This window comes from Sinocyclocheilus rhinocerous, unplaced genomic scaffold (genome assembly GCF_001515625.1).
Source record: "Sinocyclocheilus rhinocerous isolate Xijiao unplaced genomic scaffold, SAMN03320098_v1.1 scaffold5807, whole genome shotgun sequence".
NCBI lineage: Eukaryota > Metazoa > Chordata > Actinopteri > Cypriniformes > Cyprinidae > Sinocyclocheilus > Sinocyclocheilus rhinocerous.
In genome coordinates, this window is record NW_015655558.1 from 95,222 (window position 1) to 109,473 (window position 14,252).

Consider the following 14,252-nt stretch of genomic DNA (forward strand, 5'->3'; position numbering starts at 1 on the left):
CTAATTTTGATCTGTATAGTAGGCAGGTTTTTGTTTTTGTTTTTGAGTGTTCAGTGCCTGCTCTGTTTTACACCTTTTAATACCATCAGTGTGAAATGGGCTGGAACTTTGCAGGTCTGGATCTTTGGGCTTTTCTTGTCCCTACAGTAGACAACTGAAGCACTGGACTTTGGAACATGGAAAGGCAAACTCAATGAATAAGCTGACATGTGCAGTTTGATTGGCCAAGCAGAAAGATAAAATGTAAATCATGGCTCTAACACTTTTCAAATCTGCCAGTACAGTGTCAGCGGGAAAAGTACAATTTCAAACAAATGAAAGTAGACTCACAAACCACAAAGACAAACACCAAAAGAGACCAGACTAGCACTCACATCTCTGGTGCATTCAGTGCAAAATATAATTTAAACACAGGACAAGACTGACATACACATATTACAGCTATATACAAATATGGACACATCATGGAGCGCATGCAGGTTCATATTTTTACCAACTGTTTTTAAGTGATGGCTCTTTCATCAACATTTTACATGATCAGTGACCCATAAAGTTTAAATAACAGTGCAGATGAAGTATGAAAAGTATGGAAGAGACATTATTTATTTATTTTTGTCCCCAGTCCCATCCCACCCCTAATTAACAGCAACTTCTCATGCAAATTAAGCTAATCTGGACTCCAGTTGTTTCACTAATTCTAGCATGCAATATTAAGCTGACACATCGCCATCTAAGGGTCAAACTCAGGTACTGCTTTGTTGACCCTGCATGTTTATCCAAAGATTAGTTACATAGAGAAAGGAGCTGTTTTAAGACAAATTCATATCCTAGGATCCGTGCTTTGGCCAGATCAGCATTTGTGTGGTGTGTAATTTTTGTGTATTGCTGAGTGTGTGTGTGTGTGTGTGTGAGGGCTTGGGAAAGGGACCACAGAAGGAAACTACATGTCTGTAAACGAGGGATACAACTTTGTCACCCAAAAATGAGGACCTTTTAATCCATTATTTTAGCGTTGAGCTTCCATCTGTGGTTCATTAAATGGAAATTCCTGCTCAGAGATTGTTCCATTATTATGCCATATTTCCAAAATACTTCATACCACTTGTGCAAGGGTGTTTTAGTTTGGTTTGCTGCTCCCTACACGTTAAACAGTTCTTCTAATCTTTTTTCTTTGTTTTTTCTTTCTTTCATTTTCCTTTATTTTTCCATAGCAGAAGAAGCTTGTTTTGTTTTTTTACTGGTTTTAACCACTGCAGCCCTGGTTTTAAGTTACTCCAGTGGACTGCACACATCACCATGCTATTAACTATACCCAACTATACATTTTAATAAAGATAATTTCAAGGCCACTGTTTGTGTCTGTTACCACAGTTTAGAACAATAGGTCTCCTTATGATGGACTCTAAGAACAAATCTTCCTTTCCTGATACACACAAATCTGTTGCACACATTGCACATGGTGATCAGTGTCTATACATTCATAGTTTTTTAGTAACATTAGTGGGTTGCATAAAAGGTTGAGAAGTGGATTAAAAAATGTGTGCATGTTACAAAGTACTGAGTGTTGATGTTTGTTAGTTAATCAGTGTCAGCCAACCAAAGTGAATTACTACATTTACAGTCCCCTGGAACAGTCTGCTGATACATGCCTTGCTCAAGGGCACAAGAGGTGATAGAGGAACTTTCTAGTTCACGGTTTGAACCTAGGACGTTCAGGTTGCTATTCTACAGCCACTACATTTGGTGCAAGAATCTCTATGAGAGAGTGTGCATGCTGTTTTGTGTGTTTTCGTTCTATTTAAAGATGGAAAAAATGAGGTGTTGTGTTTTCAGAGCTGCAGCTAAGATCAATATCATTTAGGTCCAGAATCAGACCCTTCAAAACCAAGACCGCCAACAAGAAGTGAAACCTCTGAAACCAAAAAAGTCCTTCTTGACTGACATCATATCTCCATGACAAAGCCCTGCAGCAAAAACCCTCAGGTTTGTTCCTTCAAACCCTATAGATATGGAATGGAATGGCTACATTACTGTAATGAAACATCTTTGGACTTAACAAAACAGATCATTCAAGAACAAAAGACAAAACCCTACAACCTAGATCAAAATATACTGGTCTAGACCATTCCAAAAACCAAAACCAGATCAAGACTTTAGCTCTGATTTCTGTGAATGTGTAAGTCTGTTTTTGAGTGAGGAATTGAATGCAGTTATCACAGGATTCTGAGTCCATACAGTATAAAGCAGGAGTTGGCACATCCCCATTGTGTCATTTGATGGCATATATTCCAGTTCTGAAGACTTCAACAAAATATTATTATGTAAGTGTCCGATGACCAAGGTCGTAGGGAAGATTGAGGGTTGAGAATAAAGCTTGCATGGTAAGCCAGACTGTGGAGAACTGGGAAAGAAAAAAAAATCAGTAGCACTTTGGCTATGATTGGAGCTCACTCCAGACCAAAGGTGCTGGTCTCCTCCACAGCAGTGAGCATCTTCTCATAGAGCATGGAGAAGGAGGGGTAGGGAGGGAGATCCAGGCGGTTAAAGCAGGTGTGAGCCCTACACAAACATATACAGACAATATGGCATTAGCTGATTGATAATCAGTATGGGATAACATATACTGTAAGATCTTTGTGTGAGACACTACACATAAAAAAAGCTCAGAAATACCGTGGGAGGGAGGTCACTTTGCCCCATTTCTCCACACAGAATCGACGTGGGCCATTGCTACCTCGCAGAGAGGCAAAGCCCTCATAGGGAATGCTGGAAGTGCCGGTAACAAACTGGAAAAATGCAAAAAAATACATATTGACTTAATTTAATTTCATTGATCTCTTATGCTCACCATGGCTGCATTTATTTAATCAAAAATACAGCAATATTGTGAAACATTATTACAATTTATGATAACTCTTTTCTATTTGAATATATATTCAAATTTAAATTTTATTTCTGTGATGGCAAATCTGAGATTTTAGCATCCATTTCTTCAGTGTCACATGATCCTTCAAAAATCATTCTAATCTTATCAATGTTGAAAACCCTTGCTGCTTAATATTTTTGTGGAAACTGTGATACATTTCGTCTGAATGGTAGTATAAGAGACCCACGCTGTTCTGGGTATACCTGAAGGAGTCGTAGTCTCTGTTCGTTGTTGAAACGCTCCACTGCAGCCCAGAACCATCGAATCACTATGTGGTTGTCATGGTAACCTTCAAAGACAGAGATAAAGTCACATTATGGTATCCTGCTGTATGATATCCTGGTGTGAAACAACACCTGAATCCAGTAAAATACCTCCTCTGTATTCTGTATTGCTTCTCCAGTCGGCTAGGTCAATCTCCGCGGTCCCAGCAATGACCAGCTCCAGCTCTCGGGCATCAAACACGGAGACGAGACGGATGTCCACCACCTGCGCAGTCACATGGTCTCAGATCAACCAGAGTTAAATCATGAGTCATTAATATTCACAGATTCAGATGACGTCATACCTCATAGAATCCTCGCACAAGACTCTCGGTCTGCTGGGCCACACCCCTCTCAATCCGCCACTTCACCATGCGTTCAATGTATTCTTTCTTGTTCTTGTCTGACACAGGGATGCCAGACCCACCCGGCTTCAGCTCACGCTCTGTAATCTGACATAAAGAAACCTCTAGTTCACTCCCATATTATACAACTTCACAATGAACTTGACTAACTAAAATAGATGTTACATTTCTGAAGAAAGTTCAGAATTCGCAGTCATAATCTTGTTCTGACAACTTTCCAAGTGCTAATTCCATTGTTAAAGTGTTCTGAGTGGTTCTTAGAGTGTTGCTATGGTGGTTTGGGTGGTTGCTAGGGTGTTGCTACTGTGGTTTTAGTGGTTGCTAGGCTGTTGTCTGAGTTGTGGCCAGGATGTTTGTATATTTGCTTTTCAGTGCAAATCTATGTGAATTGTTTTTTTTTTTCCAACTGCTTAGCGAAAACCACGTCATAACATACAGAAAAACGGAAAAACTATTAAAAGTTTGTTTTAATGTTTTACGGTAACTGAAATAGAGCCAAATATAGCTGCATCCCAAATGACACACTATACACTATGCAGTTATACACTATGTACCTATGCACTCAACCATGTAGTTGTATGATTTATATAAGGTTATTTTGTCATTCATAATCGGAATCTGATCGCCACTCCCCCTTCGCCTCATAATTAAAGCTATGACAGTTGAGTGCATGAAGAGTCCAAAATTCCACACTTTGTTTTTTCAGTTATTTAAGTGCATCATCCGGGTATTTAAAGTGCACTTTTTCTTTTTGGAATTCTAGATGTAAATGTTTAATAGTTCTCAAATATTTACTATCAAATATTGAGAGATCAGCTAAATCCCATATAAGTCCTCTAAATATACTGGTGTTATCAGCCAACGCTCACAAACACATACCCATAAGCCATTAGTACCTGTCCAAACACCTCTTCATTGACAGTAAAGTTGAGGTCTAGCGTATCTTCAATGTCATTGTCCTTCATCCACTGGAGACTCTGATGGAACTCCTCATCCAAAAACTCTAGATCACTCAAATCACATGGACTGCAAAGAGATATATATTACATATTACGTGACAGAATTACACAGAGTTTACATCCTCATGTGCTCAAAGTGAAGACTTACATGCGAAGAAGGCCTTTGTAGAAGGGTCGGGTGAAGAATGCATCCAACAGGTACTGATGAATTAGAGCAAGCCCCAGGATGCGTCCACTGAACCGGAACCTAAAGAAGACAAGATTAGTCTAAAAATATATAAAACCCTTTGGACATTGATTGTAAATGAAATTCATCCATCCATCGGTTGATTACCATTCATGATGGTTGTCCACAAAGGCTGACATGGGGCTGATCTGCACAGTGTAAGTGTCATTAGCTGAGTATTCAAATAGTCCATAGTATGGGTTAAAGAGCTCACGGGAAACCAGGAAGAAGAACTCTCTGGATGGTCCACTATAGTCCAGCCTGAAGAAAAACAGACACCTATATAATGCACTGACAATTTCCAATCAATGCACAAATATATGTAATAATTTTTTTTAAAAATGTGGTTAAGGTTACAAAATGTAAAATGAACTAAAGGGGCATCTTCATTTAAATTATAGCTACAGTTATGAGTCAGCTTTGCCATCTGCATGAGATGAACTAATGTAGAAACATCACTTAAATGATCTCAATAATACACAGGTCAAAGCAATACGCACAGAAAATATGTATACCACCAACCCTTCTTCTCCAACAAAGCTGACATAAAGTCTGCTTTTCTGGAGGTCTTTGCGAGAATAACACATGATCTGGTTGAAAGCGTCCTCCAGCAGGTGATCTCTTCTAATTATTAACCTAGAAAGGTAAGGAAACCACATCAGGACACAATAAACCAGAGAATCCAGAGAAGGGCAGATGAATTTAAGCATATTAAAGTGGCTCCATGTTTGGCGCTGACAGTTTACCTTGACGCGCCATATTGTTTTGGCTAAAGATCTAGAACAAATTCTAGTTGTAGAAACAACCAAGTTATTTAATGTTTACAATGCTAATTTCTTGGTAGAAACGGAAACTAAAGTTGAAAAATAGTCCATAGTCCATTTATCAATATACTTTACTTGTTTCAAATATTAGACTCCATTAGACAGGATTTCAATTCTTTCAACCAACCACCGAACTGGTGGACATCAGATGCTTGTTGTTGATAGAGAATTATCAAATGTGTTTGAAGATGGAACTCACTTCACTTTTCCTGGGCCCTGCCCGTAACCCTTGGTTTCCATTTTGCGGTAAAAGTTTCTTAGTTTGGCCTCAAAATCCCGCTTGTAGGGTGCAGGGGCTCGAGCATTGGCTCGTGGAGTTCCTGAGAGCAAGAAAAGATGTAAATAGCTGGAATGAAAAGTGGGTTGAATCCTACGTTGGCAATCGATCCACAATACAAGGCTCTTCTAACAATTAAAAGCAAATCACAATCAGAATAACTGTTTTAAACACATGCGTGATCAGGTTAACACACAGATTAGTCCACAGGGTCTTCCACTTTCATTAGCTCATTATTAAGTCTTGTAATGGAGGATACAAGGCGGGAAAAAGGGGGAAACGTGGAATTTTTTGTTAAGATGTGAGTCCGGGTCATTTGACGTCTCACCAGGGGAGCTCTGTGGGGAGGCATGAGAGTAGCTGGAGAGCAGTAAGGCATTGGGCGGCACATAAGACATCACTTCCTCTTCAAACAGGCTGCAAGGAGAGAGGGTCAGGTAACAGGTGTGTGTATTCTAACCTGAGCTAGGTGTACAAAGTCAGGCCATCATAAAATAGGTACACAGCTTGTTTTAACATATACACTACTGTTCAAAAGTTTTGGGCTGTTTTAAGACTTTTTAATGTTTTTTGAAAGAAAGCTCATCAAGCATGCATTTATTTGATCAAAAATATAACACCAACAATAATATTGTGAAATATTACAATTTATAATAACTATTTACCATTTGAATTTATTTTAAAATCTGAATTTTCAGCTGTCATTACTCTAGACTTCAGTGTCACATGATCCTTTAGAGACCATTCTAATATACTGCTCAAGGAATATTTCTTATTATTATCATCATCATTATTTATCATCAGTGCAACTGTGCTGCTTAATATTTTTGTGGAAACTGTCAAACATTTCTTTCAGGATTCTTTGATGAAAATAAAAATAAAAAAGCAGCATTTATTTAAAATGGAAATCACACTGTAAATGTCCTTACTGTCACTTTTGATCAATTTAATGCATCGTTGTTGAATAAAAGTATTTCCTTCAAAAAAAGAAAAAAAAAGAAAGAGAAAATAAATTTCTGAACCCAAACTTTTGAATGATAGTGTACAGTACATACACAGTCAACTAATGCATGCATATCTCAAGCAATGGGAAACAGGCGGGCACATGGTTAGCTGTAATTAAATTTGATGCAAATGCTGCGGACACTAACCTGAGCAATATAACTAGGTCTGCATCACTAGACAGACGGGCCAACCCGGTTGGCCCCTCATTGCGGATGAACTGTACCTTCTCTCTGAAACACAACCAAAAAAACATGAAACATATTTTACCATTTAGCTATAATATAATGAAAACTGTACATAACTGTAGCACAATCTCTTAAATGTACAGTATGAAATTCTGCACTCCGTTGACATCCGTTGTTTCAACACAAAACTGGAGAAAAATGTACCTAAGCGAGTGGTTTCTCACAAGCTCTGGCTGTCTCTCTTGCAGAATCTCAAAAATGTTGGGCTGTCGCAGAAAGGCGACAATCTTCTCATTATAAGCTGTAAAAACACAGATGCAGGTAACAGGTGTGTGTATTCTAACCTGAGCTAGGTGTACAAAGTCAGGCCATCATAAAATAGGTACACAGCTTGTTTTAACATATACACTACTGTTCAAAAGTTTTGGGCTGTTTTAAGACTTTTTAATGTTTTTTGAAAGAAAGCTCATCAAGCATGCATTTATTTGATCAAAAATATAACACCAACAATAATATTGTGAAATATTACAATTTATAATAACTATTTACCATTTGAATTTATTTTAAAATCTGAATTTTCAGCTGTCATTACTCTAGACTTCAGTGTCACATGATCCTTTAGAGACCATTCTAATATACTGCTCAAGGAATATTTCTTATTATTATCATCATCATTATTTATCATCAGTGCAACTGTGCTGCTTAATATTTTTGTGGAAACTGTCAAACATTTCTTTCAGGATTCTTTGATGAAAATAAAAATAAAAAAAGCAGCATTTATTTAAAATGGAAATCACACTGTAAATGTCCTTACTGTCACTTTTGATCAATTTAATGCATCGTTGTTGAATAAAAGTATTTCCTTCAAAAAAAGAAAAAAAAAGAAAGAGAAAATAAATTTCTGAACCCAAACTTTTGAATGATAGTGTACAGTACATACACAGTCAACTAATGCATGCATATCTCAAGCAATGGGAAACAGGCGGGCACATGGTTAGCTGTAATTAAATTTGATGCAAATGCTGCGGACACTAACCTGAGCAATATAACTAGGTCTGCATCACTAGACAGACGGGCCAACCCGGTTGGCCCCTCATTGCGGATGAACTGTACCTTCTCTCTGAAACACAACCAAAAAAACATGAAACATATTTTACCATTTAGCTATAATATAATGAAAACTGTACATAACTGTAGCACAATCTCTTAAATGTACAGTATGAAATTCTGCACTCCGTTGACATCTGTTGTTTCAACACAAAACTGGAGAAAAATGTACCTAAGCGAGTGGTTTCTCACAAGCTCTGGCTGTCTCTCTTGCAGAATCTCAAAAATGTTGGGCTGTCGCAGAAAGGCGACAATCTTCTCATTATAAGCTGTAAAAACACAGATGTGTAATGTGTCTGTGCACATGTGATGATATGTCAGTGTGTGCACACTTTGTAAACATGTGAGTGCACACTCACCTACAGGCACCAAGTCCTGATACTGACTGTTTCTTGACGACCGTCCCTGTTTGTAAACATGTGAGTGCACACTCACCTATAGGCACCAAGTCCTGATACTGACTGTTTCTTGACGACCGTCCCTGGACAGGAGGACTCAGAGAGCGAGAGTCATCTGCTACCTGAAACATGAGCGGAGGCTTCATAATTTCAGTGTATTTTCCTCACGACAATGCCCGATTTAAGTTTTTTAGATGCAAGCAATTAATTCAGTATTATTGTTAGAGAAACTAGGTAACTAGACAGCACATTTAAAACACGTCCAGGAGCAATAAGATTTCACTGTGGGCAGGGATACCTAGTTTGAAGCGACAGAAATAGAAACCACACAACTGACAAAAGGACAAAATGTTCTTTTGTTAATCACTTTATTTAACTCTGCACTACCACGGACATGGTGTATTGCTAAAATCTGTACTGTATACAGAACTACAGTTCTCACCTCTCCTGCACTGTGGCTGCGCTGACGGGACAGGTGCTGTCGGTGAGCCAGCAGGCCGCTGGACCGGGAGCTCTGTAAGGGCAGCCGTGGGTCAATGAATGATGTGGCACGACAGTTATGAACACAACTGACAAAAGGACAAAATGTCACACTAACTCTACACTACCACGGACACGGTGTATTGCTAAAATCTGTACTGTATACAGAACTATAGTTCTCACCTCTCCTGCACTGTGGCTGCGCTGACGGGACAGGTGCTGTCGGTGAGCCAGCAGGACGCTGGACCGGGAGTTCTGTAAGGGCAGCCGTGGGTCAATGAATGATGTGGCACGACAGTTATGATCCACAAAGAAGGGCTGTGGTCCATAAACACATAGACAGAGAGTGTGAGCAAAGAACCGTACGTGAAACATCAGCAGAAGTATACAGAACGGACAGGCTGATTAGAATCAATAAGACAAACATCTGTTCATTGTTCCTGTCAGAGACACCAATTAAAGCATTAAGGAGACAACCAGATGGGCCTGCATGAACATCCTAAACTCAGCTTTCAGTTTCTGTCTGTACAGTTTATCCCGTTAGACTACTCATATGCAGGTCTAGAGGCCCCTAAGAAAGAACAGGTGCACAGTTCCTGATGGAGAGAGAAAAAAACAAACACGCACCTTCCCAGTGGGGTCGTGTTTCATCTCCCAGCCCCGTGGCAGCTCCAGCTGCTCGTTTGAGAACAGATTGAGGAAGCTGACAAGGTCCCGGTTGTGCTGGTACCGCTCGAAGTGTTGTACTTCCCGTCGAACTTTACTGATCATGTGCTTCAGACATGTGTTACTTGTGAACATGCGATAGGCACGCTGAAGGGAAATATAAAAACAAAATCTGATAATCATTGCACAGCTTCCTTAATAATTGATTCCACTGTCAAGTCACCAGTCAAGTCACTGTGCATTTAAATATTTTGCTATAATGACCTGACATGGATACATGACCATTTTCTGTGGCAACATACCACTGCTACTTCCAAGTTTTGTTTTATTCTACAATTTCTCTCATATCAACACAAGTTAAAATAGCAAATTAGTGCCATTTTGCAGCAACAGTTAGTTACTGAATGCAGTAAAAATGTCCTAAGAGGACTTCAGTGTTTGAACATAAGAAGTGAACATGAAATATTTGTTATCTGGCTAGAAGCTCAGGAGTCCCCATTTAAAGCAAGACAAAAACAAATCTCAGAAAAACAGTGTAAGAGACACAAAGACATGGATGAGACAGAATTTAAAATAGTGGAAAACATTTGACAATGTAACTACATATGTTAGCTAACTAGCCCTGAAAAAAAGGTAACTTAGATTGAGCATTAAATAACATAACATAACATAACATAACATAACATTAATATTGTATTAGTGCTGCAGTATTCATCTTGCTAGGCAGAGTGTTATGTTATAATGATGTAATTAATGAATGAGCCGTTTTAGGGGGGCGTGGCAGAGTCTTAACTTTGATAAAGAATATCTCTTTGGTTTTGAGACTTTAGTCTTTGCAACTTCAGGGATCTTATCTATGCACAATCAGCTTGTAACACTCCAAAGAGAAAGGAAAACTTGAAATCGCATCATATGATCCCTTTAAATAACTTAATATTTCATGTCCATGTATGCATTTACTAGGTAAGTACTAAGTAGCCATGTAATAAGTGCTTTTTTTACATGACATGCAGAAGAAAAAATATATATTGTGGCTACAAATTAAGAATGATTTCCCATGATTTTTAATTTGTAGCCATGTTCTCTTGTTTTTTTCCCCACATAATGTGCTCCATAGCTTTGTAATAATGCCAGCTATACATTATCAACTTAGTTTGAGGTGTGCGTGTAAGCACTGACATCTGTGTCACTGTGTGCTTTAGCTCACAGAATTAGAATGCAGAACAGAGAAGAAGTCTGGACTGGAGAGGAACTTTGCACCAGGAGACTGAAGCAGCAAAGCCAGACGAGAACGTGAGCTGGCTTGACCCATAAAGCCGTCCCTTCGGTATTCTACATGAGAACAGACAAATCAACAAACACAGACTGAACAAAAACCTTTTATTCTACCCACACTATGCCATCTTACATTTATCTCAGCATAGTGATCATTTGTGTTCCCAAACGCTATCATCTATATTTCTCAATGTGATTGACAGCTTACCACAGATGGAGTGGGGCAGCAGGTTGGTCTCTTCAGAAGGAGGCTCATCCACTCTTTGTTCCTCAGACCTTTCACTGGTCATTGTTCTACGAATACTCTGATACCTGCCAGAAAGACAATACAGTAATCACACATTCAGAAATGTAGTACTTTGTACAATGAAACTCCAAGTATCATTTTTCATTCCAGTCATCTTGTCACAATACTTTCTGTCATTTTTACTAGATTTTTTGAGTTTTCAGGGTTTCAGCTATTTTTTAAGTGAACAAGAAGTTAAATGAATTCATCGCTTCTGGTTAAAACAATTCAACTTCCATTTTCCATTTTCCTTTTCAAACTTGAATTCAATGTGAAATCCATGTTGGGAAATGTTTCACTTCACATGTCCCTCTCATGAAATTCCAGATCACATGGACTAAATTTTGCATGCAAGGTACATGCGAACACACCTTTGCAGCTAGCAATTTTTGGTTTCAAGAACATTATGGGAATGTTAATGTATGATTATAAAGATTAAAGCCTTTAAAGAATGTTCTTAGTACATTAGAAATTGATTCACAAAAACATTAGAACATTCTGTTTGCTGGGTGTGTCCTCTCAGTCAAAAGTTAGATTTGGCTTTGTAATATGAAATGTTAATTCCTATCAAAAAAAACTAACCTGCGGTTGAGTTGCTCCATCTGCTGTATGGAGCTGGAGCGGGTCAGACCCTGAGGAGCTGGTGGGCCAGTGGGTCTCTGCCATGTGGTGGTGCGGTTCACATGATCCACAAAGAAGATACGGCCATGACTGTCAATGCGAGCCTCCCAGTCTGAGGAAAGAAAGGTGGGAAATGAGAATGGAGAGTAGAGTGTGATGGTACCTGATTAAGTTGTTAAGCCAAAATGGCATACAGTAATTTGGCGAAACTGTCTTTACAAACAAACACATAAACACATAAGCAAAGTATTTACACACACAAACGTGCAGACGTACAGAAACACATACACACACTCACTGGGAGGTAAGGGCTCGTCCACACGCTGGTATCGGTGGGCATCTTGTCTTACAGATGGCAAAGAACGAACACGCTGATCTCCATTGATCTGAGGGACACCTGCAATATTTTGCATACAGCATCAGGATGCATTTCTTAACTCAAATTTGAGTCTTTTTCCATCTTAAAATGAATTGTCAAGTGAAGGTCAGCTCAATTCTTCTGTGAATACCTAATTCTGATTCTGTCTCAGTAATGAAGGTCTCAGATTCCACAGATTCTCCATCTACTGATGGCATTAGCTCCTCCTCTTCTTCATCCTCCTGTGACACACCAGCTGTTGCCTCCAGGCTCCATCTTCTGGACATTGTGTCCTCCGTCACATCTTCACATTCCTCTTCCTCAATGGCTGATGGTTCCGGTTTTGGGGTGTCCCTCTCTAGCTCATTGTTTGGAACGGTTTCTTCAGCAACCTCATAAGTTGTGGGTGGATCATCTGAAAGATCTTCTCCCCCTGGGTCAATGGCTGCCTCTGCCCGGCTCGTCCACACGCTGGTATCGGTGGGCGTCTTGTCTTACAGATGGCAAAGAACGAACACGCTGATCTCCATTGATCTGAGGGACACCTGCAATATTTTACATACAGCATCAGGATGCATTTCTTAACTCAAATTTGAGTCTTTTTCCATCTTAAAATGAATTGTCAAGTGAAGGTCAGCTCAATTCTTCTGTGAATACCTAATTCTGATTCTGTCTCAGTAATGAAGGTCTCAGATTCCACAGATTCTCCATCTACTGATGGCATTAGCTCCTCCTCTTCTTCATCCTCCTGTGACACACCAGCTGTTGCCTCCAGGCTCCATCTTCTGGACATTGTGTCCTCCGTCACATCTTCACATTCCTCTTCCTCAATGGCTGATGGTTCCGGTTTTGGGGTGTCCCTCTCTAGCTCATTGTTTGGAACGGTTTCTTCAGCAACCTCATAAGTTGTGGGTGGATCATCTGAAAGATCTTCTCCCCCTGGGTCAATGGCTGCCTCTGCCCCCTGCTCTGCCTCCTATAAAGATCAAGTTCATAGAGAACAATTACCTTCCCTCTCTTTGTATTTACTGTCATCAAACATTTCAGGTCTACTGCAAGAGCCAGAAGAACCAACACTTCAATCATGTGACACTTATTATTTTGCTCTATCTATTAATTAAATCAAAAGTACATTAAAATGCTGTTCATACATTTCTGTTTTTATCCGTAATATAATTTTTTAATTATTAATTTTGATATTTTAGGCCATAAATTAAAAAAACTGACAGGATGATTACACTGTCAATGTATCATATTGAAGAATAAATATTCATTAAAAGAATGAAATTCTTGAAAAGCAAACTATATTATGAAATTTGGCATACTCTTTTATTATTATTTATTCAAAGTCATGTGGTGCAACCAATATGCATATAATTTGACCTTTTTATGACAAAGCAAGTGGAGCAACTCTTTAGTAAAATGTTCTGACTGTAAATATATGATATATTATAAATTTTTAAAATACACTCATTCAAGGTGTAAGGAAATAGGTTAAAATGTTTTACTTCTTGGTTACACCACGTGAAAGTTTCAATGAGAGTGAAACTTATTTTGAACATAGTATAAAACGGTTTCAAAAGCATTTGAAGTCAACATGAACTCAACCTGGCACGTGATTTAAACCAATGTTATTTTAGTATTATTTATAAACAATTATAGTATTTATTCATATTTTAAATTAGCTTTTGAATTAGCTTATATATATATCTGTATATGTTCAGTTTTCATTTTAATTTTGTTTAGGTTTTAGTCATTTTGTTATGTACTTTCGTAATTTTTATTAGTTTTTGTTTTTTTTATAATTATATTTAGCTTTAATTTATTTTGATATTAGTTTTAGTAATTATAGTACTTAAACTTATTTTTATATTTTTTTTATAATTATATTTAGCTTTAATTTATTTTGATATTAGTTTTAGTAATTATAGTACTTAAACTTATTTTTATATACAAAACATTTCAAATTTTCATTGAATTTCTTTTAAGTATAAGTTTTCATATATATATATATATATATATATATATATA

At 38.1% G+C, this 14,252-nt stretch overlaps 1 protein-coding gene across 1 annotated transcript; it reads right to left on the reverse strand.

Annotated features, from left to right (window-relative positions):
* Positions 1-2,386: 2,386 nt before the first annotated feature.
* Positions 2,387-12,688, reverse strand: LOC107718377 (E3 ubiquitin-protein ligase HECW2-like; the record flags this gene model as incomplete). Its single annotated transcript, XM_016525425.1, has 21 exons — positions 2,387-2,559; positions 2,674-2,786; positions 3,130-3,215; positions 3,301-3,415; positions 3,495-3,641; positions 4,451-4,580; positions 4,662-4,760; positions 4,848-5,000; positions 5,262-5,375; positions 5,763-5,883; positions 6,169-6,257; positions 8,067-8,150; positions 8,310-8,406; positions 8,573-8,657; positions 9,199-9,333; positions 9,643-9,828; positions 10,889-11,013; positions 11,165-11,268; positions 11,825-11,975; positions 12,162-12,260; positions 12,373-12,688. Coding segments are annotated over 21 exons (2,661 nt in total), but the record flags the coding sequence as incomplete, so codon positions are not given.
* Between the last annotated feature and the right edge of the window lie 1,564 nt (positions 12,689-14,252).